This window comes from Sus scrofa, chromosome 6 (genome assembly GCF_054392235.1).
Source record: "Sus scrofa isolate SSC_HxYL_T2T_F1_AM1 chromosome 6, Sscrofa_HxYL_maternal_Yorkshire_Landrace_v2.0, whole genome shotgun sequence".
NCBI classification, from domain to species: domain Eukaryota; kingdom Metazoa; phylum Chordata; class Mammalia; order Artiodactyla; family Suidae; genus Sus; species Sus scrofa.
In genome coordinates, this window is record NC_139388.1 from 85,668,733 (window position 1) to 85,695,982 (window position 27,250).

The following is a 27,250-nucleotide window of genomic DNA, read 5'->3' on the forward strand; positions in this document are numbered from 1 at the left end:
GCGGTCCTAAAAAGGAAAAAAAAAAAAAAGAAAAGAAAAAGGAAAGTTAACTGTAAATCTAAAATAAAATATAATTCTCAACCATGTAATAAGTTACAGTATGGTCAATGAAAAATTATAATTCATAATCTTCAAAGCTTTACTTCTCTTTACTCAGTAAGACCTTGTCTTTTTTCTTGTCTTTTTTATCTTTTAACTTTTTAAACTTTTTTATCTTTGTATCCCTTATAGCGCCTAACGCTAAACAAATTCTCAGTATGTACAGAAATACTTAATCAAAAGGATTTCATTTCAGTTCCTTTTTACACATTTCATCTTCAGAAAAAGGAATGGTTAACAGAAATTCCTGGATAACCAAGACAGGCTGTTAAATTTGGTGCCAAAGTGGGGCCCTGTCTAAATAGTTAAGATCAAGAGCTACAATTTGTATTTACTGTAAAACTTGAGAAATTCAAGCTTTCTTCTGAGTACAAAATTTAAATGAGAACTGCACCCTTCAACCCAAGAAATTGCATTTACCTTAGCCATGACTTCTGGATCTGGTTCTTCTACAGGGTCAGCCCATTCAACTGTAACTACATTTCCCCATACTTTTACTTTTCCACTCATCAGCCGGCGTCTGGCTTGTGCTGCTGACTTGTGATCTTCATATTCAAGGAAGCAGAACCCCCGATTCTTCTTTTTGTCATCGGGTTGATGATAGAGAATAACGTCCACCAAACCCTCTGTTAAACCAACAGCCAGATATATAAGCCAAAAGCATCCACCACACATCTAGCGATTAGGCAGACCTAAATCCACTTGCCAAAGAGCAAAAGATAACTGAAGATGCCTCAAAATTATTCACTAATTACCTAGTAGACAATTAAATCAGCACTATTAGAAAAAGAGTTTATGAGAGTATTTTATACTCCCTTTTAATTTTAGAGGTCCTGAAGGTACATCTATAAACACTAAGTCCAACTACTGTATTCTGACATACAACATTCTACAATGTTTTAGAATGTTTAACATGACCTTAAAATTTATGAAAATACTACCAAGGGACTTAAAAAACAAATTATTAATACAAATCTGAGAACTAACACTCAACAAGTAATCATGACCAAAAATCATCCTTGAATCTAATTTTTCAAAAGTTACTATTTTTACCAAGAATAACTGCTTAAAATTGATGTACCTCTGGTCTTATTCCTGTACCCTCATCTTCCATGTATATTCTGTCTAGGCACTCCCTACTTTTAAGTACTATCCATATCATTAACAGTGCTTAGATTTTACTTCTAGCAGCAAGATCCAGAATATGATCTGGATGTGGGAGAGCTGAATAAAGGACTAGATAGAGATGAGGTGGTCACGAAACAAGGAGGCTAGGGTATTGGATGGTCCATCCATATAAATGTTAAAAGTACTAACAATAAGTCAATTTAGGACATAAGAGAAAGACTGTGAGCCAGAAGCAATCTTCAATTAATGAAATGCTGAAACCAGAAGAGAAAGAGATTACAGCCTGAAGGAAGAAGAAAGGACTGTATACCTGTACAACATCTAGATGACAAAAATATAAAATAGTGTGTATGGGCTAAAAAATTTTTCATGTTTTCTTTTTTTCTTCTTTCCAGGGCCTCACCTACAACACATGGAAGTTCCCTGGTCTAGGGGTTTAATCAGAGCTGCAGCTGCCAGCCTACGCCACAGCCATGTCATACCTGAGTCATGTCTGCAACCTACATCACAGCTCACAGCAATGACAGATTTTTTTTTTTTTTTTGTCTTTTTCTATGGCCGCACCCGCAGCATATGGAGATTCCCAGGCTAGGGGTCTGATCGGAGCTGTAGCTGCCAGTCTACACCAGAGCCACAGCAACATAGGATCTGAGCCGCGTCTGCGACCTACACCACAGCTCACAGCAACACTAGATCCTTAACCCACTGAGCAAGGCCAGAGCTCAAACCTGCAACCTCATGGTTCCTAGTCGGATTCGTTAGCCACTGAGCCACAACAGGAACTCCAGTGCCAGATCCTTTAACCCACTAAGTGAGGCCAGGGATCGAACCAGCAAACTCATGGACACTATGTCAGGTTCCTTTTTTTTTGGTCTTTTTGCCTTTTCTAGGGCCGCTCCTGCAGCATATGGAGGTTCCCAGGCTAGAGGTCCAATCAGAGCTGTAGCCACCAGCCTACGCCAGAGCTACAGCAATGCGGGATCTGAACCGCGTCTGCAACCTACACCACAGTTCATGGCAATGCCGGATCCTTAACCCACTAAGTGAGGGCAGGGATAGAACCTGCAACCTCATGCAGGTGGATTCGTTAACCACTGCGCCACGACGGGAACACTATGTCAGGTTCTTAACCCCCTAAGCCACAAGGGGAACTCCTAAAACATGTTTTTTAAATGAAGTTAGTGGAATTCCCATTGTGACTCAGAGGATTAAGGACCCAACACTGTCTCCATGAGGATGTGGGTTCAATCCTGGCCCTGGCTCACTGGGTTAAGGCTCCAGCGTTGCCACAAGCTGCAGCGTAGGTTGCAGAAGCAGCCTGGATCCAAGGTTGCTGTTGCTGTGGCATAAGCCTCAGCTGTGGCTCTGATGGACCACCCCTGGCTCAGAAACTTCCATATGCTGCAGGTGCAGCTATAAAAAGGAGATAAAAATGCAGCTAGCATTAGTGGATCTCCATCAGCATTTTAACAAAATGAAGTGGAACAGGAAATATCAAACTAAATCATATAAAGTGAAATACGATTTTGTCAAATTTTGTTGTACATACCTCTGCGATATAAAATATTCTTCTCAATCAACCCCATGAATTTAGAATTGGAAACTCAGAGAAATCTGATCTAGACAAGGTAAGAGGACGGATGAGGATAAGAACTCTCATCATCTTGGCCCTAAAGCACACTGAATGTCAGGGGGGAAAGCTGAAGGCTATGACAGAGGCCCTGGCAAAAGCCAAGATTCGGTTAAGGCAAAGGAGTGAAGGGGACACTCCAAGAAATTCAGAATATAAAGAAAGCTGCTTCACCCAAACCACTAAAAAGCACAAAGGAAGCAATTTAGACACTGAATAGATATGTGAATACTTAGCTTAAGATAACGTTTTTGGAGTTCCCGTCGTAGCACAGCAGAAATGGGTCCGACCATGAGGTTGCAGGTTTGATCCCTGGCCTCGCTCAGTGGGTTAAGGATCTGGCATTGCCGTGAGCTGTGGTATAGGTCACAGGCATGGCTGGGACCTGGCGTTGCTGTGGCTGTGGCCTAGGCCGGTGGCTAGAGCTCCAACTGGACCTCTAGCCTGGGAACCTCCATATGCCGCAAGTACGGCCCTAAAAAGACCAAAAGACAAAACAAACAAAAAGATACCCACTTATAAATAGTACCACAGATTTTCCAAAACTAATTTCTAAATACATTTTTGTTTTACCTGTGACTTTACTGAATTCTTCCAGAATGTTTTCTTTAGTCTTATTCTTCGGAATTGATCCAACAAAAAGCCTGTTGTTTGCCACAGAAATGCACACTCCAAGGTGTTTACCAGGGCGAATTTCATAGCTGTCACACTGAAAGGAAGAAAAGAACCAGACACCCCACAACCACCCCAAACTCAGAACAACTGATCTCAATCTAAAAAACTGAACAATTTAAGGTCAAACATGCCTTGTTTCATGAACTCACAGAGTTCCCTCACGTCTGCCGTAACATAAAATGTTTATTTTTAAACTTGTCGCAGCCTCTCATTTTAGTTTGGTTTTATTAACATTCACTCTTCCACTACAGAAAAATGACTCAAACTTACTTTATCTTAAAAAAAAAAAAAAAAAAAAATCTGACTTCATATTTCAGTATTATCTATCTGAAGATTTTTTTCCCAGAGGAAAAAAACACCTGAGACTGATCATTCAGGTTCCTTGGAGATGAAATCAGACATTGATAAGCCACAGGCAACATAACAATATATAAAGAGTAACCACTATGTTTAATCAATGCAAAAGAAATTTAGAATTTCACACTATACACTTAAAATAGAATTCTAAAATTTTCAAGTACGTATCAAACAAAATACTTCCAAAAAAAAACAGATGAAATGATAGGAATAAAAAATGTTTTATTTAAATGGCTATGGCGATGATTTCCTTGATATACTTTAGCTGCTTATATGCTTTAACATTACTTACCTACTTGTTTACTAAAATATATAATTTAAAAAAATCATCCATATGTTGCCAGATAAAAGGAAATAAAACTTTGAAAATTTCTCAGTATTAAATAAACAAACTGAAAGAAAAGGAAAACTGGAAGGAAAAGTCCATAATAAAAACTGAAATCTGGAGTTCCTGTTGTGGCACAGAAGAAACAAATCCGACTAGGAACCATGAGGTTGCAGGTTCGATCCCTAAGCCTTGTTCAGTGGGTTAAGGACCTGGCATTGTGCCGTGAGCTGTAGTGTTAGGTAACAGGCTCAGATCCTGTGTTGCTGTGGCTGCGGTGTAGGCTGGCAGCTGCAGCTCCGATTGAACCCCTAGCCTGGGAATCTCCATATGCCTTGGGTATGGCCCTAAAAAGCAAAAACAAACAAAAATAAAAACCCAAAAAACTAAAATCTGGGTCAAGCTAGACGTAGAACTAATTTAGAGGCACTAATGAAACCAAAAGCCTTGGTGAAAGAGGTTACCATTCCAGAAGAACTAGACTAAGTAAGCCTTTAGCTCTCTGGCAAAAAAGTTTGCCAAAAAATGATGACTGCTATTTTGAGTTTCTGAGATGGTTGCATCTTAATACAGTGGAAGTGAAGATACAATTTGCGTAACTGTTAATACTACTACTCTCCACTGAATTAAGTACAAAGGGTAAAATAAAGGAAATTACCCAAAGATTAGTTATAAAACAGTATGAAAGATAAACAGAAAACTAGAGGGTCAGGGAACAAAAAGACAGAAAAGAACAATATACTTAGAAAACTGTACAATGATAAAATCAAAATGGATTTACAACCATTTCCTGAATTGTGTCCTGTGGCCCAGTTACATTCCCCAGAACACACCCCAGACTTCATCACACATAGGAAACTTCAGATACTATTCATTCCAATAAATAACTTCTTGGAATTACGGGAGACTTTCTCTAACACCTTATTTCTTGGGTATTTTCATTTCTTTTTTTACTTTTACTTTTATAATCAGAAAAAAGAGCAAAGGTCACATATCAACCCAGTCAATACAAAAACATCAAAGCAAAGACTAAAAAAAATGAAATAATGTTAACTGCAAACATTTTTAATTGAGGTTATTTCTCTCAAATAATGATTTGCTGGAAAGTGGACATTTATCACATACCAGTTTAACAGCTTCCTGGGCAGCTTCCTTTCCACAGAAGGTGATAAATGCATACCCTCTGTTCTGACCAGACAGTGGATCCATCATAAGACGAAGGTCCCAAATGGGACCAGCCTTTTCAAAAAGGGGCACCAATTCATCCTCATATAAATCTCTTGGTATTTTACCTACAAAGACCTGAAATTAAAGCCTCTGTGTTAGAATCCCAATGTAAGCATTTGATTTCAGAGCCATAAAGCTCAGCTCCCTTTTTTAGGGAGTGGGGATACAAAGATCTCATTAAGGAGAAATGGGGACAATTTGAATCCTCCAAAGTAAATCCTAGCCTTTATCATGACCCTTGTGGCATCAACACAAACCAATATTCTATGCTGAAAAATGGAAACTGATTAATAAAAGTGTGCAAAATTTGTACCAACTCTAAATTCTGAATTACGCCTCTTTTTCCTAAAAAAAAAAAAAAAAAAGGAATGAAAGACATGTATAAATCTTCATGGAAATATGCCCTTTTTTTTTTGGCTTTTTGGGGCTGCACCTCTTGTCACATGAAGTTTCCAGACTAGGGGTCAAATTTGAGTTGTAGGTGCCAGCCTACACCACAGCAATGCAGGATCCAAGCCACATCTGTGACCTACACCACAACTTACAGCAACGCCAGATATTTAACCCACTGAACAAGGCCAGGGATTGAACCCTCATCTTCACGGACACTAGTTGGGCTCATTACTGCTGAGTCACAACGGCAACTCCAAAAGGGTTCAATTTCTATGTGAGCAGAGAGCTTACCTCTTTTTCCCCATTTTATTTCAAGCAGTGAAATACCAGGAACACAACAGCTGCTCATCTTTGAATTAATACATGGATGAACATCTACCTCTTAACTGTAACTGATGCACTAGATCCCATCCCTTCTTTCATGCTCAAGGACACTTAGTCCAGCAACAATTTCATCAAATTTCCCCCTTTATACATGGATCATTCCCATCAGCACATTAAGTGTAATTACTCCCTTAAAATTTTAATTAAAACAAAAACATATCTTGACTACAACACAACCCTTCCCAGCTATTGTCCCATTTTTCTGCTACCATTTGTAGCAAAATTACTCAAATGAGCTACATATACTTGCTGCCTCAAATTCCTCATCTCCAGTCTTTTGAATCTTCTCCAAATCTGGCTTTTAGAACCATTCCAGTCAGTCACTAATGACATCCATGTTGCCATAATCAAATGTCTATTCTTAGTCCTCATCATACTTGGGAAGTCTGATATAACTGATCATCCTTCCTTCTCTAAAAACTTTCTTGACTTCTGAGACCAAACTCCTGATTTTTCCTACCTCACTGGCTCTTCTCAATCCCCTGTACTAGTTTCTCTGTCTCCCCAAATTCTAAATGTTGAAGGGCTGCAGGAATCAGATGGTGACTACACCTAAACTCATAGTTTTTAAATACCATCTAGATGCTTATGCCTCCCACATTTATAATCTCCAGTGAGAACTCTCCTATCAACTCCAGACTCATATAACCACTTGCTCACTCAACAGTTCCATATGGATGTCTAAGAGACATCTATCTTTCAATCCTACTAATCTGCTCTTTTCTACCACCTCCTTCACTTCCACAAATAGCAACTCCATCCTGCCAGCTGTTCAGGTCACAGGTCTTGAAGTCATCCTTGGCTTCTTTCTTTCAAATCTCTGTATCCAACTCATCAATAAATCCTATTAGATATGCCTTCAAACAATCCAGAATTTGACCACTCCTCACTCACTTAAGCTGTATCACCCTGTAACATTATCAAACCTATAAACCAGCATTCATTAACAGGGCACGGAACTTAAAAAAAAAAAAAAAAAGTTACTGGAGTTCCCATTGTGGTAATGGAAATGAATTTGACTAGTACCCATGACGATGCGGGTTTGATCCCTGGCCTGTTCAGTGGGTCAGGGATCCAGCATTGTTGTGAGCTGTGGGGTAGGTCACAGATGCGGCTTGGATCCTGAGTTGGTATGGTTGTGGTGTAGGCCGGCAACTGCAGCAATGATTCGACCCCTAGCCTGGGAACTTCCATATGCCACAAGTGCAGCCCTAAAAAGCAACAACAAAAAAAGTTATTGAGGAAGTTCCCATTATGGCAGCAGTAACAAACCCAACTAGCATCCAGGAGGACACAGGTTCAATCCCTGGCCTTGCTCAGTGGGTTAGGTATCGAGCGTTGCTGTGAACCGCATTGTGGGTTGTAGACGTGGCTTGGATCTGGTGTTGCTGTGGCTGTGTCTCAGGCTGGCAGCTACAGCTCTGATTTTGACCCCTAGCCTGGGAACTTCCATATGCCTCAGGTGCAGCCCTAAAAAGACCAAAAAAAAAAAAAAAAAAAAGTTACTGATCAAATGTATCCTGAGAGTTACTACTGTGGCTCAGTGGGTGAGAACCTGACGAGTATTCATGAGGATGCTGGTTCCATTCCTGGCCTCAGTGGGTTAACAATCCAGTGTTACCGCAGATGCACCTGGGATCTGGTGTTGCTGTGTCTGTGGTGTAGGCCTCAGCAACAGCTCTGATTAGTCCACTGGCCTAGGAACTTCCACATGCCACAGGTGCGGCCCTAAAAAGAAAAAGTGGTATTCTGAGATAAAAAATACACAAGAGCAACTGCAATTAATTTTGAAATACAGTTTTTAGTGTGGCCAGGCTCTCTGGCCACACCCAGGCCTAGCCTGGTTAGAATATTTTTTTGCACTTGACAGTATTTGTATCTGAATATTTTAAAACTGTTCTGGGAAGTAAATTCTGCTTTATATTATTTCTATCAACATAATACAGTGGTGCTTCAAAATTACATCGTTTACATCCACATTTTCTCCTACCTATTATGAATATATGTAAAAGCAAAGAAAGCACGTGTAGTGGCACTATAAAAATACAGTTGAACACAGCCAAGTGAGGAAGCTAAGTGTCAGATCTTTTTTTTTTTTTTTGGTCTTTTTAGGGCCGCACTCGTGGCATATGGAGGTTCCCAGGCTAGGGGTCAAATCAGAACTGTAGCTGCTGGCCTACGCCACAGCAACATGAGAGCCAAGCCATGTCTGAGACCTACACCACAGCTCACGGCAACGCCGGATCCTTAACCCACTGATCGAAGCCAGGGATTGAACCCGCAACCTAATGGATACTAATCAGATTCATTTCTGCTGAGCCACAACGGGAACTCTTAAGTGTCAGATCTTTACACTACTTATAGAACATGTGTCTGTATTTTTAGAACCACCAGTTTTGCCTCATTAAGCATACCCAAAGTGAAAAAAATCTGTATGTCCAGGAAAAGCAATTTAATGATTACGTCACAGAAAAAAATCATAAGAGTATGCTCCCTGTACTCAAGATTATCATTTGAATGTTAGAAGTCCAAGTTACAGCTTTTCCATAAGAATACTGTTTTACTTTAGAAGAAACATCAAAAAACCTACAGTCAACAAAGTACTCAATATTATAGTCACTGGAGTCCATGAAGAAATGGGCCAAAAATACTGATTTGTTTAAGAAATAGAAGATGGCCTCATTTTAAGATCAGTTCAACTTAGAAATTAAAAAAACTTGAAAAGACTGTAAATTGTATTCCAAAACTAATCAGCATCACCCCTTTTAAAGTTTTTTAAGCTCCATTTTAATTAACTAAAATGTAACACAAATTTTTCCTTTTATTAATTTGTTGGTCGCTGAGCTATTCTGGCTCCATATGAGCTATTCAGAGTAAACCCTCAGTCATGTGCAGGTTAATTCTCCCCCTCCACAACCAATAGAATCTAGTGAATACCATTACGGTTCTCCCTTTACTCACTAGGCATTGAGGCTTTGAAAAAATTTTACCTGTCCACTATCTATCCATTGATTACTTCAACAGGAATAAAGGAAGCCCTCTGAGACTCCAGAAGGAATCAAGCGAAGCAACCAGGCAGCTAAACAGTCTTTTGATTATCTTCCATTATCCAACTTCACTATTTTGCAAACACAATAGCTTTTCTTTACATATAATTCAATCCAGGTGCTACAAAGTCATATACTTAAGGCCTATCAAATACACTGCTTCTTTAACACTTTCATTTGCTAAAACACCAGAGTTAGATCCCAATCTACCATTTCCTTTGAATTCATCCACAGAATATCAACACTATATTCTTTAAACAAAAGCTTATTATATAGGAGTTCTCTTGACAGCTGTGGCTTGGGTCACAGCTGCAGCTGGGATCTGATCCCTAGCCCTGGAACTCCATAATGCCGCAGGGCAGCCAAAAAAGAAGAAAAACAAATATATATAATTTTTCTTCTTCCATATGCCACACTTGCAGCATATGGAAGTTACAAGGCTAGGGGTCGAATCAAACTACAGCCACAGCCACAGCCAAACCCATGTGGGATCTGAACCACATCTGCAACCTATACCACAGCTCACAACACCAGACTCTTAACCCACTGAGGGAGGCCAGGGATTGAGCCCACATCCTCATGGATCCTAGTCGGGTTCATTAACCACTAAGCCATGACAGGAACTCCCTAAATATATACAATTAAACTACTGTATGTTATGTAAGAAAGTTGCTAAGAGAGTAAATCCTAAGAATACTCATCAAAAGGAAAAAATATTATTTTTTCTATTTATTTAATTTTGGATCTATATGAGATGGTGGATGCCCACTAAACTTAGTGTGGTCATCATTATGTGATGTATGTAAGTCAAACCATTATGCTATACACCTTCAACTTATATAATGCTATATGCCATCTATTTCTCAATAAAAACAGAAGGAAAAGGAACAGAAAAAATAAAGAATACAAAGATACTATAAGCAGACTAGGCCTGATAGTCAAGGCACACTAAAGAAAAATACCTCTCAAAAATGATACTTATCATTCTTATGTATTTCTCAATTTAAGACCAATGCTTAGCAACAATGCCTGTTAATGAGTTAATTTACAGTAGATACAAAGATAAAACCTCCTAGTCTTGTCATAACTTTATTTTAGCTGCACCTACAGCATGCAAAAGTTCCCAGGTCAGAGATCAAACGTGCACCACAGCAGTGACCAGAACCACTGAGTGACAATGCCAGATCTTTAACCTGCTGCACCACAGGAGAGCTCCAACTTAATTTAGGCAGTGACACTAATTTCAACTTCCTCAATCGAGAGCTAATAATAATTTTTAATAACAGTAATGAATCACAGAAGAAAACCCCAGGAGTTCCCTTCATAGTTCAGCGGTTAACAAACCCAACTAGGATCCATGAGGATGTGGGTCCGATCCCTGGCCTTGCTCAGTGGGTTAAGGATCCAGCATTGCCATGAGCTGTGACATAGGTAGCAGACATGGCTTGGATCTGGCTTTGCTGTGGCTGTGGCATAGGTTGGCAGCTGTAATTCAGATTTGGACCCCTAGCCTGGGAACCTCCCCATGCCACAGGTTCGGCCTTAAAAAGCAACACCCTCCCCACCAAAAAAACCCCAAAATAAAACCCAAATTTCAGAGCATCAAAAATGACACCAAGTAAAATCAATTATTTAATAAATCTACCAACCCAATATACTAAAAACCTATTTTTCAAAACTTTCTAGGAGTTCCCATCATGGCTCAGTGGTTAACAAATCCAACTAGGAACCATGAGGTTGTGGGTTCGATCCCTGACCCTGCTCAGTGGGTTAAGGATCCGGCATTGCCGTGAGCTGTGGTGTAGGTAGAAGACGAGGCTCGGATCCCGAGTTGCTGTGGCTCTGGTGTAGGCTGGCGGCTACAGTTCAGATTAGACCCCTAGCCTGGGAACATCCATATGCCTCGGGTGTGGCCCTAGGAAAAAAAAAAAAAACAAAAAACTTTTTCAACACATATAGGCCAAATCTAATGAAATGTAAACTTACAAGGAGGAATCCAAAATTCTACACTACAATTATGTTGTAACAAATTGCTTGACAGGAATGGCTCAGGCTAGTGATCTTTTTTTTTTTTTTTTCCCTTTTCTTTTCTGGCCACCCCCGCAGCATGTGGAAGTTCCCAGGCCAGGGATCAAATCCAAGCCAGAGCTATGACCAAGGTACACCACAGCTTCAACCTACACCATAGCTGCAGCAATGCTGGATCCTTAACCTGCTGCACAGGGCCAGGGACAGAATCAGCACCTTCACAGAGACAAGCCAGATCATTAACCCACTATGCCACAGTGGGAACTCCTAGGCTGGTGATCTTACACAGGAATTTTGCTGCCACCATATCTGTTGTACGTAATGATATCTAACATAGAGAAAAATGTATCTTTCTCCTAAAAAGGCAATGCAATTTAAGAGAATGTATACATAATTCACAATTAGCATACAACTCACTTCTAATTAAATACTCAAAATAGTTTATTAAAATGTTCAAATACTTCCAGTGAAATCTTAAAGTACTAGGCAAACTCTTTACCTATATAAACCAAAGGTATAACAAGTTTCCATTAAAGAGCTCATTTATGAAACCAATCCAATGGGCTAAAAAAGTTTATTTCTGTAATTATGGAATAGATACTACCAACTAATTTTACTCCAGGCTATATAGGGAATTGTGAAGAACATAACCATATTATACAGACAACTTCTATTCCTAAAAATTTTATAACTAGTTAAAGAAACAAGACTAAGAATATATCACATTAATTGATAAATACAAACAAGAATATCACATGCTGAATGGTGTATTATAGACAAGTTTTTCTTCTTTCTTTTTTCTTTTTTTTCTCTTTTTAGGGCCGTGCCCGTGGCATATGGAGGTTCCCAGGCTAGGGGCCAATCTGAGCTGTAGCTGCCAGCCTAAGCCACAGCCACAGCAACACCAGATCCAAGCCACATCTGTGACCTACACCACAGCTCACAGCCACACCAGATCCTTAACCCACTAAGTGAGGCCTGGAATCAAACTCACAACCTCACAGATTCATTTCTGCTGCACCACGACAGGAACTCCAGACAACTTTTTCAAAACATATTCTCCTAGGAGTTCGCACTGTGGTGCATTGGGTTAAGAATCCAACCGCAGTGGCTTGGGGTTGCTGCAGAAGTGCATGTTCCACCCCCAGCCTGGTGCAGTGGGTTAAAGGATCCAGCTAGTGTTGCCACAGCTGTGACCTGGGTTCAATCTCTGGCCCAGGAACTTCCATAGGCCATGGGTGCAGTCATTAATAAAATAAAATAAAATAAAATAAAATCTTGGAGGTGTTTCAAGCCGCCTCAAAGAACAAGAAAAACACAAAGGAACAATTACATTTTTTTCCCCATTTTTGGCCATACCCACGCCATATAGAAGTTCCTGTGCTGGGGATCAAACCTATGCCACAGCAGTGACAATGCCAGATCCTTAACCCACTGAGACACAAGAGAACTTTCAGGAGCAATTCCATTTTTATCCATTTTATATGAGGGCATTAAGGTAAGGGGGGGGAAATCCTGATACCAAGAATAAAATCTGGTATCATTAGAAAAAAACACATACGGTATATGAGTTTAAATAGGAAAGCTGAACTATATTTTCGTATTGTTAAAGATGAAATATGTAGAGTTCCCACCGTGGTTCAGTGGGTTAAGGACCCAACACTGTCTCTGTGAGGATGAAGGTACAATCCCTGGCTTGCTCAGTGGGTTAAGGATCCAGTGCTGCCGCAAGCTGCACAGGCCTCAACTGCAGCTCTGATATGACCCCTAGCCCAGGAACTTCCATATGATACAGGTGCAGCCATTAAAAAGAATAATAAAATATAAATGTAGATTTGAAAGAGTTCACAACATAAGTAGAACATTTATGATAAAGGATGGTGGAAGGGGATAATAAGAGGACAAAAGTGAATAAAAGACTGAAATATTATTCACCTGTATATTATGTTTCAATGACATTTGCTCCTATAAGAGCAATTCTAAATATTGTGAGTTATAACAATAACCAACTTAGAGTAGTTTTTTGAGACTCAAAACAAACATATGTAGCTGATTAAGGTATCATAAAAAATAAAAATGTATGGAGTTCTCATCGTGGAAGAGCAGAAACGAATCCTACCAAGAACCATGAGGTTTCATTCCTGGCTTCACTCAGTGGGTTAAGGATCCAGTGTTGCCATGAACTGTGGTGTAGGTGGCAGATGTGGCTAGGATCTGGCATTGCTGTGGCTCTGGCGTAGGCCAGCGGCTACAGCTCCCATTAGACCCCTAGCCTGGGAACCTCCATATGCCGCAGATGCAGCCCTTAAAAAAAAGACAAAAGACCAAAATGAAAAAAATGTAGAGATCCCACTGTGGCACAATGGGATTGGTGGCATCTTGAGAGTGCTGGGATGCAAGTTCAATTCCCAACCCAGCACAGTGGGTTAAGGATCTGCCATTGCCGCAGCTTCGGCTTAGTTCATAACTGAAGCCCAGATCTGATCCCTGGCCTGGGAACTCCATATGCTGCGGGGTGGCCAAAAAAGAAAAAAATAATAAAAAATAAAAATGATTTGAAGCTCTCACTGTGGTGCAGTGGCTTAAGAATCCGACTCAGTGGCTCAGATCGCAGTGGAGGTGCAGGTTTGATCCCTAAGATGGCATAGTGGGTTAAAGGATCCAGCCTTGCTACAGCTGTGGCTCGGATTCAATCCCTGGCCCAGGAACTTCCATATGGTACATGTGGGGCCAATTAAAAAAAAAAAAAAAAAAAAAAAAAAGCTGATATCCCTTTAATAATGTTAAATATTAAGAAATAGAACATTGGGAGTTCCCGTCGTGGCGCAGTGGTTAACGAATCCGACTAGAAACCATGAGGTTGCGGGTTCGGTCCCTGCGCTTGCTCAGTGGGTTAACGATCCGGCGTTGCCGTGAGCTGTGGTGTAGGTTGCAGACGCGGCTCGGACCCCGCGTTGCTGTGGCTCTGGCGTAGGCCGGTGGCTACAGCTCCGATTCAACCCCTAGCCTGGGAACCTCCATATGCCGCGGGAGCGGCCCAAGAAATAGCAACAACAACAACAACAACAACAACAACAACAACAACAACAAAAAAAAGAAATAGAACATTAACTATGATAATATCTAAAAGAAGTTCAGGGAACCAAAAAAAGTAAGTGTAAACATACATACAGAAAACATAACCAGAATCAACTCTGATATAAAGCTAAAAAAATTACGTTAAATGGTGATGTCTTTGTTTACCTATTCACAAACTAGGAATAATAATCTTTGCTTCTGGCTACATGAAGAGTAAGTTTCAGCTTTTAGGAGGGTGTCACTGCTAATGTTTGAGTAAAGTTTTAAGATTTCTTAGATTTCTAATAAAAGTAAGAGATACATAATAAACCATCTAAATACTTAACTGGCATCATAACCTAAGTTTGTTTCAAAGAAAATCCATCACTTTGTTTTAAAGAAAATCCTTTCATATTATCACTTAATATAATTTAAAGTTACAAAGCCCTCATATAGAAAAGAAAGAAAACCCTTTTATATTATCATTTAATATAAAAATTATCATTTAATATTATTTATTTATTTATTTATTTATTTTGGTCTTTTTGCCATTTCTTGGGCCGTTCCCGAGGCCGTTCCCAGGATAGGGGTCTAATCGGAGCTATAGCTGCCAGCCCACGCCACGGCCTCAGCAACGAGGGATTCAAGCCGAGTCTGCGACCTACACCACAGCTCACGGCAATACCGGATCGTTAACCCACTGAGCAAGGGCAGGGATTGAACCCGCAACCTCATGGTTCCTAGTTAGATTCATTAACCACTGCGCCACGATGGGAACTCCAGGTTCTTTTTTTTTTTTTTGGTCTTTTCAGGGCTGCACCCATGGCATATGGAGGTTCCCAGACTGTAGCTGCCAGCCTACGCCACAGCAACGCCAGATCTGAGCCTCGTCTGCGACCTACACCACACAGCTCATGGCAACGGCGGATCCTCGACCCAACTGAGCGAGGCCAGGGATCGAACCCGCAACCTCACGGTTCCTAGTCGGATTTGTTTCCATTACCCAGCAATGGGAACTCTCATTTAATATAATTTAAAGTTACAAAGCCCTCATATAGGAAAAAAACCATAGACAATCATTTGTCAAATACTGTGTTCCTACTATAGTTCTAGCATTATGCTAGGCACTAAATAGACACAGTGGAGAAACCAAATCAGAAAAGGTCCCTGCAAAAATAGCACTTACCATTTAACACATAGTTTTTTCCCATTAAAGGATTAGAACAGGCTAGTGTAAGGGCATATGAAGAAATCTTCATGAAGGCACAGATGGAGGAGAAATTCCTTTTTTGTTCAAATATAGACAAATATATTCAATCTTTTATCTGATTCAACACCCTTCCCTTGTGCAAACTACTTCCTTCAAAAAACCTCTCTGTAAATATTGCATATGGTCTATGTGAGAGAGAGGAGGGTCAAGGAGGGAACACAAGCATCATTCAAAATTATGAAACATAAAACAGAAACAAAAACAGAATAAAGCAACTGATTCTTCTTAATAACCTCATAGTTTTAGCAACCAGTTCCAAGAACTCTACATTCCTTCACAAAGTGTTTGGCTATCTATCAGTCACATGATTATCCCTACTTATGATGGCAGGAAAATACAAATGGATATCCAAAAAAAAAACAATAATCGTTACCCTGAAAAAAAAATAAGCATTTTTTTCCCATCATGCAATAATACATAGACTAATTTACAAACTGAAACGATTTCAGCAAACACTTACTTCTGTTCCAATTCCAGGTTGCACACCAGAGTACACACTGTCTGGTGGAGGACCACCATATTTTCTCTGTCCTGTGGTAACATCCAGAGTATAACCAGTCCTCTCAAGCAAGGCCTAAAGATAAATATATATAATTGTTTATACTTCAATATTAAATGACACATAAATCAAAATATTAATCTTTTCCAAAACATATCTCAACATCCTAAGTAATGTACTTTAGTCAGGCAAAAAACAAAACTAAACAAACAAAAAACCCACAAAATTCACACTGTTTCCTCTCATAGGTGTTGACTTTTCTCCTTTCCATACATTTAATGGAAAGAGTTGTAGGCAAATTAAATCTCTAAGCACACATCTATTTTTTGTTACAAAAACAGAAAAGGTGGGAATTATAATTTCAACACAAGCTGTTCCCAGGCTACCTATTCATACTTATACCACAGTATTCCTCACTTTGTACCCCCTCTACATAAATTAGATTTTTTTCCTTATTTGTTCCCTTTACATACCATACTTATATCCACTAGTGATTCTTCTCAAATAAAATGCTCTCTGTCCTTAAAAAAAAGTCAGAAGTCCTACCTCTTGGAATTCCCTTCCGGGCTCAGCAGTCAACAAACCAAGTAGAATCTATGAGAACATGGGTTCAATCCCTGGCCTCGCTCAGTGGGTTAAGGATCTGGCGTTGTTGTGAGCTGTGGTGTAGGTCGCAGATGTGGCTTGGATCCCAGGTTGCTGTGGCTGTGGCGTAGGCCAGCAGCTCTAGCTATGATTCAACCCCCAGTGAGGGAACTTCCATAAGGTGCAGGTGCAGCCATAAAAAGAAAAAAAAAAAAAAAAAAGTTCTACCTCTTTTGTGAAACTTCTCTCATTTACTATTTCTCGTATCTTCTTACTCTGACTTGCAATTTTACTCAAGTAATTTACCTTTATTTTGTTTGATTCTTTTGCTTTGTATCCCTACTATACCATAAGCTCCATAAGAAACAGGCCACTTCCCACAGAGCAGACTCAAAATATTTGGCAATTACCAAATGAACATACTCTCAGGGTTCAAAAATAAATAAAACCATGTTTCCTCATTTCCAACCTCCCTCACATTATATTAGGTATTAAGAGGAATCAGAAAAGAAGAGAAGATAATGTTCTTGGCCTTAGCACTTCTGTTTACATGAAAGCCCTATAGAACAAAGACACAGTGGTAAAAAAGAAATGCAATTTACCTAAAAAGGGGAGAATTTTATACTTCAGGTTTTTAAAATCGCAGAATGTTAGAGCAATACAAGATTTTAGACATCAAGTTCAGTAGTTTTCAAAAATATCTTAAAAAAAAAAAAAACAAAAAAAACCCCAGGAGTTCCTGTCGTGGTGCAGTGCAAACAAATCTGACTAGGAACCAAGAGGTTGCAGGTTCCATCCCTGGCCTCACTCAGCAAGTTAAGGATCCGTCACTGCCTTGAGCTGTGGTATAGGTCGAGGACTCAACTCGGATCTGGCACTGTCATGGCTCTGGCGTAGGCCAGCAGCTATAGCTCCGATTAGACCCCTAGCCTGGGAACCTCCATATGCTAGGGTGCAGTCCTAGAAAAGACAACAAAAGACAAAAAGACAAAAAAAAACCCCTGAAACTCTGAAATTTCAGTTACATTAGACCCTCCATTCCTCTACCTTTGACTGTTTTAACCATAGAAATATGTGTACAATAAAATGTATATGCACTATGTATGTTACATATTTATACGTTACTTGTATAAATATGTAATACACATACAACACATACCTTGTCAATAGGAAATAGCTAGCACCAGGGAAATAATACAGACCTACTCAATAAACAGTAATAAGTTTTTTTAAAAAAAAAACCATTATAGGAATTCCCTGGTGGCTTAGTGGGTTAAAGATCTGGCATTGTCACTGCTATGGCTCTGGTTACTGGTGGTACACTTTGATCCCTGGCCTGGGAATTTCTGTATGCCTCAGGCACAACCAAAAAAAAAGCCAACAAAACAAAAAACAACCATTACAGGAAGTTCCTCTTGTGGTGCAGTGGCTTAAGGATCTGGCATTGCTGCAGCTGTGGTGCAAGTTCTCAATCCCTGGTCTGAGAACTTTCACATGCTGCAGGCTCAGCCGAAAAAAAACTCCCCCAAACCCAAAACAAAACAAAAACCATCAACCATTACAGCAAGTAGAGTTTTCACCTATTATTTAAAAGATATATGGTATTAGGTTCACTGGTCTTTTACTAAAAGCACTATATTCATCTTTTAGAGCAGCTTATCTAAATAACAACAATAATAGTAATAATAATAATGGCTTCATAGTTATACTGCTCTCATTGCATTCCAGGTATTACTCTAAGTACTTTATGTATCTTAATTCCTTTAATTCTCACAACAAATCAAAGAGATAGGTACTATTACTATTCCCAGTTTACAAAGAAACTGAGGTAAATATAAATTCAAAAGGCGGAAAGCAGTTAGAAAAACACCTCTTCGGTCAAAGAAAACACAAAATGCCTGGAAAGAAGCTGAACCAAGAGACATGACTGAGTCAGTCCAAAAAACTATTACTGGAAGTGTCAATAAAGAGCTATCATTCATAACCAGAAGAACAAGGAATAAGGGAGAGTGTTTAAGAATTTTCACCAAACATACACTTAAATGTCTGCCCCCAAAATTCTTCTCTTGCAATTTTCCTTAAATTATCTCATTTCTAAACACTAGGTTTTTTTTTAAAAAAAAAAACATGTTTCTAAGAAACATGAAAAGAAGCATTTGATTTCATCTTTAAATTTAATTTCATTACAACTATCCAAGTCAAGTTTTACCTTAATCTTTGCTTCATCGGGTCCCTTTGTGGATTCTTGCACCTTGCTCCCCTGTTTCTCCCTTTGCCTGTAGGTCTTCATAACTCCACATAAAAATGCACTTTTGTTCTAGAACAGTCAAGTAATTCAATGAAAAAGAATCACCAGGAATTGTTGAAGGGTCAAACACATAATTTAAATTTCAGAAGACCAGAATTTTAACAAATTTACTCATTTATTTACTCAACGAATATCTGCTGAGTGGTTATTATATGCCAGAGACTGGGCAGAAAGCAGTTAACACAGACAAGACCTCAAGAAGCTTACCTTCTACACTGGCAAAAAAGCCTTCAATTTGTTGATATTTAAATGCATCTGGGCTATTTTTGCCAGATATCCTGAAATGATTCCTCCCATCTACATTACTTCCCTCCAAGATAATAAAACAGGATCGGATAATCCAAAATGTTAAAAAGGAGTAGGAGACTTTTACTTTGTACTTGTGTTTCTGAAAACTCTGTCATGTAGATCTTTTTTTCTTTAAGCTACTTTTAAAAAGAAGCAGAGGTAGTCACAAACAAAAATACCACTTCTCCATAGGGAAAAAAAAAAAAAAATAGTAAAATAATTTCCTATCATTAGGTGTTCAAAGACATTTCTGAGTAGTGACCTTACCTGAACATGTGATAAGTCACTTTCCTTGAACTGTTGTAGTACAGACAGAGCTCCTTCTTCATTAAATTCCCTGAGAGCATCAATTGCTCTTTCATCAAGATCGATATAAGCTACCAATCCTAAAAATTAAATTGAAAAGGGGTAACATTACTGCAACAAAGGGGAAAATCTAAACTATGCTATCAATGTTTAATCAAGAACTGTTATATTCAATACTATCACTAACTACATTTTCATTTAACTATATGCATATAGGCAGCCATACAAATTCTCTACGGAGAGGTCAAGAGTACAAATATGAAAACAAAAGATAAAATGTTAACACCTATAAACTCGAATTTCAATCCCCACATCCCATAAAAAACCTTAAAAATTCTAACCCCATTTCCCACTATCCCAAAGGCTTAAGTCTTGGAAATTAAATCGGATGTACAAACTTCAGATTAAGCATTAATATAACAAGTTCTGGTTATGTCAGAGTGGTAAGAATATACTGTATTCCCCAAGGATCATCCTTCAAATTATATGGACCACTGGAGTTGCTGCTAACCACACAAGACGTAGGGGGAAAAAAATGAGAAGCGTTATACTAAACAATTCTTTCCACTCCTCCAAAAGTGTCAAAGGCTTTCCCTCCTTGCCACCAAAGATAAAATGAAATTCATTTTTTTATCTGAGCACTTTGCTGCAGTCAGAATGTGGAAAGGCATAATTTTAAACTTTTCTATAAATATAAGTGCAGCTTGATTAATCAATTCTGAAAGTCGTATTTTAAGGCATTTTTTTTGTTCTCCAGAAGTGTCATGCTGAGATTTTAAAAGATGCTGTGGCATTCACAACACTGTCAACAATGACAATTTTTTTCAAATGGCATTAAAAGGACTTTACTATGGACTTATAAGCAAAACTATACAAAAAATATATGCACTGCATTCTATGTATATAGTATATTTAACTGCACACAGAACATCTACTAAGTTTAAATATAATTTCTTGTCTGTTAAATTTTATACTTCTCAATATATTTCAGAATTGATCCAAAGTAAAATGGAAATATCTGGCGGATTAAAACCCCCATATGAACTAACATCAAAAGTGACTCCATTTTAGTAAAAACAAAAAGAACTTTATTCCACACAGTAAATACATTTTAAATAAATGTAATGTCACTTGCAAAGTTACTTTTTTCAAATGTTGCCAAGATTTGTTTTAAAAGCTCAAAGCGAGCATGCCTAAGTAACTGGAGTTTCCTTACTGAGTAATCCATATCACCACCCAAAGCCACAACCAACCCATCAATCCATTCTGTCAATCCAAACCTACACCCAAACCATCAGCCTCTTATCAATAACAAAACACTCTATAAGAGAGCATCTCTAAGCAGATCACTGCCAATTCTCTATGGCAGAATGTCACAGAAAGTTCCTGAGGATTGATTTCCAAAGGGGACCATCACCCAGGAGTCATTTTAATTATCCTGAGCTTCTCAGATTAAAAAAAAAAAAAAAAAAAAAAAAAAATTTAAGGACAAAACCCAGATATTTATCACTACAGTACTTAAGACACATTTTTGAGACAATTCAATTCTCTCTCCCAGAAACTGGATAGGCACACAAAACACAGAGGAAGAAAGTTTCCATCTATGGCCCCAAAGGGGGAGGACAAATTTATTTATGAACAACGCTCCCTAGGGGTAAATATCCTCTCCCTCTTTAGAACTTCAAACCACTTACAACAACCTTATTAAAATGTTCAAATTTGCTTAAACACTTAACTATGGGACTCCTAGATTAAAAAAAAAAAAAAAAAAAAAAAGCAGCTGTTAACAGACCAAACACTTCCAAATTACTGAGAGTTGTGAATTTCTCTCTCTTGGAAACTAGACAGGCCATAAACTCTCAGAGTCTGACATTTATTATGGTTTCAGAAAATACAGTCTAACTAGTCCTCTTATTATGCCACCTAATCAGACCTGAGCTGTTTTAACAATCACTTTAAGAAGCTAAAAGTAGAAAAGTAAAAGCAAAATGATGACTGATTTAGATTAAGAAAAAAATGTAAAATTTGATACACTGAAACATTTTAATTGGTAGTAAATCTAACAAATTGATGTACTGTTCTGAAACAACTAAGACTGCATATTCAACACTAAGAAGGCTTCGAAATAATGAAATAAGAATATCAAAGTCAAACCCAGTATGCCCTCAATGAAGGGAAAGTAACATTCAGCTCTACATAGATCAGAAACAATAAGTAATATTTAACCTTAAAAAAATCTATAAAATTCAAAGTGGTTTGCCCTCACTTTCATAACCAGTCAGAAACAAGAAATGCATATTATACCTGTCTGAAATATTTCATCAAGTCTTTCTGCCACCTTCTGTGGGAGGCCTGCCTCTATCAGTGTCTTGTAGTGTTCTGTGTGAGTTACACTGGAAGTATCCATTGGTTCTTCCTCTTCTTTTAACTGTACCGCATTACCATTCACCTGATTAGCCATTTTATTATGCTGCTGGAAAAAATTCAGGAGCTATATTACATTAAGCCAGAAATAACTAGTTTGTAGGACAATGCATGATTTATCTAAACTAATTTGTATACATGCTGCTAATAACCACTCTCAAAATATTATTTTATGATGCCTTTTCTGATGTATCTGATCTAAATTTGCAATAACGCTGTAAAACCATAGAAAATGTACATGGAAGCGTTATATCTTTAAGGAACTTCATGTACACTAGGTTAAATAAAGGCTTGAAAATTACTTAAGGTAGAATCACCAATTAACAAGGGCAGCTACTGTGTCCTGACGATCGTATCAACAAATCACCACAAAATACTAAAAAGCCCCTCAGCTCGCAATTCTTATACAGTTTTTACAAGTTTGGTTTAAAAACAGAATGAACACCCACAGACCACTTAATCAATGTTCAAGGACTTTCAAGTTTTCCTAGCTCTGCTTCAAATCCAAGATAGGTGTGAAATAAATGCCCTGTTGTCTCTAGTTCAACCTGCTGGTGGTTTGGGTTTTCTCCACCTCACTTAAAACAAAACAAAAAACACAACTTGACATTAATTTTTGTTCTAAAATTAGTTTGCTACTCCCATTCACAGATTTAAAAGAAAAAATGACCAGGTTTAAAAGCTAAATGATTGTTTTAAGTCCACATAAAATAAAAAGTGAGCTAGAGTTAAGGCTGCTTCTTTAAAAAAAAAAAGTCATGAGTATATACTGAATTTTTTGTATCAGTAAAATAAAACTGAAAAACGTATTTGAGAACAGACAACTATGTCTTCCACATAGTTTCAACAAACATTACCTAATGAGAATAAACTTAGGTCAGATGTCTCAGATTAACCTACCCAAATCATTCTGGGTGTTCAACCTGTATGTAATGCTGAAATGGACCAACACCCTGACAGAGAGATTAAATAATAAAACCAAAACAAGGCCAGTCTCTATACTGCCTCCTCAAAAGGGAATTAAAGTGCATTTGTCCGTGGTGAAATTATAATGTGATGAATAAGCAGAATAAAGACACTGCAACAAATACTGAAATTAAGGACATGAAGGTGGATCTCAAAGGAAAAGCCTACTTGATGAAACTCAAAATACCAGCTATAAAGAAAATACAAGTTTCCTGAAAAGCAGTAAAACTCATACATAAGGTAACCACACTTCCAGACTGCTTATCAAAACACTATGCAAATGCACACCAAGTGCATTCTTCTTAATTAAAACAACTTCATTTCAAAGTCCACTGATATTTAGTTGAAGTTAATGAAAAAGGGAAGAAGAGACTGAGTAGGAAGAGAGGAAAATGCAGAAAGGGTCCCTCTGAAAATGAGATAAATATCATGACTTATTATGATTACAAAACATCATTAAGACTTAGTAACCCAATAATGTCTATACAGATGCAGACTCCACGGTTAAATTCTGGGTAGATAAATGTCTCTCAAGACAAGCCCCAAATTCTGATGGACTGGCAAAAACATTCAAAACTGGCACACTTTTGATCAAGAAGCTACTTACAGTGTAAGATAAATCGTTTACTGATTAATACAACCTACTTCTACAAAGATGCATCCTAAAGTCCAAAATCTCTTTATGAACATACAGTTGTTCCCCCCCCATACGAGCATAAGATCATCAGAACTCAAAAGTTCTCGGTAACACAAACCCTTGCAGTATTGCATCTGAGAATTCTATTAGTCACGGAAAGAAAGCAAATTTTTAACAGAAAAGTTCAATAAACATCTGTTAAGGTGGTATTTTTTCTTTTAAGTATGTGTAAAGCAAAAAGACAAGTTGTGTATTAATCGCAAGACAAATATTTATGTCTACCATTCACTGCAAAGGCTCTCTACAAGGTGATTCTGAAACTGGTTGAAAATTTCAAAAAGTCTGTAACCTTAAAAAAAAAAAAAAAAAAAAAAAAAAGTACAGCTATTAGAGTCCAGAAAATAAAACCTTTCATGTCAAGGAAAACCTCTCTCCAAGCCAAATACAATGTGCTCATTTTTAAAAAGATTTTTATGTCATTATGAGACCATTTAAAACTCTTGTTTTGTGTCAATACAATGCCACACAGCCAAACCATATTTCTGGATGCAGCAAATATACTAATGTGACTAAAGTCATTTGATCTACACTGTTTTGCAAAAAGTAGAAATTTAAATAAGGGCTGCTGGGACATTGGGGAAGTCTGACACTAGCCTCTCCCTGACTTTTTCTGAACATCTCGTGAAAACTCTTCACATTTAAGAGACTGGCTTTTAAAGAACCAACGAAATGAAAACTAACGGTTAACTCGGCTTAGGAGTGTCAAGCCCTTATCCTTCGACTGACTCATGAGACATAAATTCAGCCTCCAGAGGACAGCAAAAATCTCAAACAGGTAGCGTAAAAGGACTGAACCCTTCAAGAACCCCAGGGCTTCAAGTTTTAAATTCTGGCAATACGGCTTCTACCATAGAAAAAAAAGAATCGCCTTTCCAATTTAGTGCGCCTGTGACATTCCTGGAATTATGTATCTCAAACGCCGCTCGAAGCCTAAGTTTCATGGCCTCTAATAGTCATTTTTTCCTTCAAATCTCGACTCGCAGCATGCAGAATGGGGGAGGGGAAGGAGGCTTTCTACACATACCCGCCTTTCGGCCTCTGCTTCGCACAAAAGTTTTCTCCCGGCTCAGGTCACTCGGGGTTTGCATCCCGCCCTCTGCCCACCCACCCCCACTCATGCCTGTCCCAAGCATCAACACATCCCACTCATAGCTAGGCCGACTGAGACAGGAGCTTGGAGGCTCCGACGGGGAAAGGCGATGGTGCCGTGGACGCCTCAGGCCGCTGGTCCGGCCCGGCCCAACCCGGCCGCGAGGAGCGACAGGCGGAGGCGGGAAAAGCGCGACCGACCCGGCAGGCCGCGCGAAGGGCGCCCGGTGGGCCGGACCGAGGGCTAGGGGTTGGAGGGGCGGGGGGAGGATGAGCGAGGGTGAGGAGGCGCCTCAGCGGGGCTAGGCCCTCAGCGGTGCGGCGGGAGAGGCCAAAGCCGCCCCCAGCCCATCCCCACCCCCACCCCGGGGCCTCGGAGAAAACCAAACGGGACGCGGTGCGGAGCCCGGGCCAGGCCCACTAGGGTCGGATCGGGGCTCCCGGCCCCTCCCCCCGCGGGCCGGCGCGAGACTCACCAGGACAGATCTGGGGCCGGCGGCCGGGCCCGTGAGAATCAGCGCGAGGCGCTTTGAAAACGACTAGAAATGGCGCGCGCGCCACCCCCTCCCCCCCCTCATGGACCGAGACGCGATCCCGGCAGCACGCGGGGTTTCCCGGAACTGCTTCCAGGGACTCGGAGCGGCCGGGCAATCACCTCGCGCGGCAGCCTAAGGGACAGCTCAGAGGACCAATAGTAGTGAGAAGAGGCTCACTACTCCGGACGCTCGGGAGCCAATCGATGAAGCCGTAGGCTGAGCCAATGAGGGAACTCAGCGCCGCCGGCTGGGGCGCCTCCGGGGCGGGGGTAGGAACACAAAGGGGTCTATCGTGAAGCCCCGGGTGGAGGCGAGGCTGCGGGGCACCGGGCCCAGGGTGGCCGAGGCCCCGCCCTCCTCGTCTGCTGCAGACGCGAAGCCGAAAAAGTAGGCCTCGCGCCGCGTGGCCGCCTCCGGAATCCCGCCCCCTGCCGTCCGCGCCGGCCCTGGCGGGCCGCGGCCTTCCCGCCCCTTCGCCGCTGCCGCAGCGCTGGTGATTCCCCCGCGTGCCGCCGCCGCGGCCGCCGCGGGCGTTCGCCCCAGACACGCCCACCGCCACGCGGTCCGGCCTTCCTCTAGGTCGTCTTTGGGACTTTAATTAGAGCACGATCTAAGGATTTGGCTCGCCCGTTTTTTTCCGAGAATCTTTTCGTGTAGAAAATCATCCCTTGGAACGCTCAGAAAACGGCTTCCTCGGCTGCCTTCCACACATCCTTGGGAGCAGATCAGAATGTGGGAGAAATCGCTAAAGTGGGCATTACTCAGAAGCAGTTAAGTACAAATGACAGAGCAGGGACCTTTCTTCGCGGGGTTTGACGCTAATTAATATTGAGAAAGCAGGACAGACGTATACATCACGAACCCCAAAGAGCCGTGCCAGGAAAAGAGCTAATTCCCAAAGGAGACTAATTTCCGTTATTCTGAAACATTTCTCACCCTCCACACCTACTGGTTTGTTCCTCGTCCTCGCCTTAATCCAAACCTCTAATCCCACATCCCTTCCTTCCCTACCTCAACTTCCAACACCCCACCCTTCCCCTCCGCGCCGGAGTGGAGGAAGTCAAGCAGTGTTCCGCAAGACTTCCATATACACTTCGAGGACCATTAGATTTTCCAGAAGCTATCAACCAAAAATTATTTACTCAAAACCTATGTGCCCAGTACTGAGCTAAACATCACGGTGGATCCAACTTTTGTGTTGAGGGGTGTGAGACTTATACAAATGATGGGATCCTTAAAAATATCTTAAATGATGAGTACAAATTTAGAAGTGTCTTGGAAGAGCATGGTAAAGGGACTTTGAAGCTTAAACTTTATTAGCTTCAGATAAATCTCCCTCTAACTCAAGGGTTCTTAATCTGTTTTGTGCCATTCAACAGTCTGGTATAAGCTATGGACCTCTTAGGGTTTGTTTATTTTTTGTCTTTTTTGCCTTTTCTAGGGCCACTTCCCGCGGCATATGGAACTTCCCATGCTAGGGGTCCAATCAGAGTTGTAGCCGTCGGCCTACACCACAGCCACAGCAACGCCATATCTGAGCCACGTCTGCAGCCTACACCACAGCTCATGGTAACGCCAGATCCTTAACCCACTGAGTGAGGCCAGAGATTGAACCCGCAATCTCATGGTTCCTAGTCAGGTTTGTTAACCACTGCGCCACGACGGGAATTCCTCTTTTAGGTGTTTTAATGCCTAAAATATGTAGCATTATCAAAGACACTATGTTGAAATACAATTAGGAGATATGTGATATAGTAATCTTTTCTTTATCAAGATCTTGCAGCAGGTCAAACAGCTACTGAAATTTTAAAGCAATGAGAAGATATTTCAAGAAATGCCATAACTATAATGTGATATGAAAATGTCTGTGATTCCTATTAGTGACAGTGAAAGACACAGCTAATTCTGTGGTTTGTTGTCCACATCCACAAT

At 40.0% G+C, this 27,250-nt stretch overlaps 1 protein-coding gene across 10 annotated transcripts in view; it reads right to left on the reverse strand.

Moving 5' to 3' along the window:
* Positions 1–25,360, reverse strand: part of HNRNPR (heterogeneous nuclear ribonucleoprotein R) — a 35,951-nt gene extending 10,591 nt beyond the window's left edge. The window contains exons 1-8 of one of the 10 annotated variants that reach the window (XM_021095512.2): positions 25,259–25,360; positions 21,911–22,076; positions 19,568–19,686; positions 18,914–19,021; positions 16,081–16,194; positions 5,340–5,516; positions 3,431–3,566; positions 520–725 (exon numbers count right to left, since the gene is read on the reverse strand). In XM_021095512.2, coding sequence (XP_020951171.1) covers positions 520–725; positions 3,431–3,566; positions 5,340–5,516; positions 16,081–16,194; positions 18,914–19,021; positions 19,568–19,686; positions 21,911–22,067 — 1,017 coding nt within the window. In that variant the 5' untranslated portion in view covers positions 22,068–22,076; positions 25,259–25,360. Of the gene's footprint in view, positions 1–519; positions 733–3,428; positions 3,567–5,339; positions 5,517–16,080; positions 16,195–18,913; positions 19,022–19,567; positions 19,687–21,910; positions 22,080–24,717 lie in introns of all 10 variants that reach the window. The other 9 variants (XM_084963300.1, XM_021095513.2, XM_084963299.1 and 6 more) reach the window with 9 other exon arrangements.
* Positions 25,361–27,250: the final 1,890 nt, after the last annotated feature.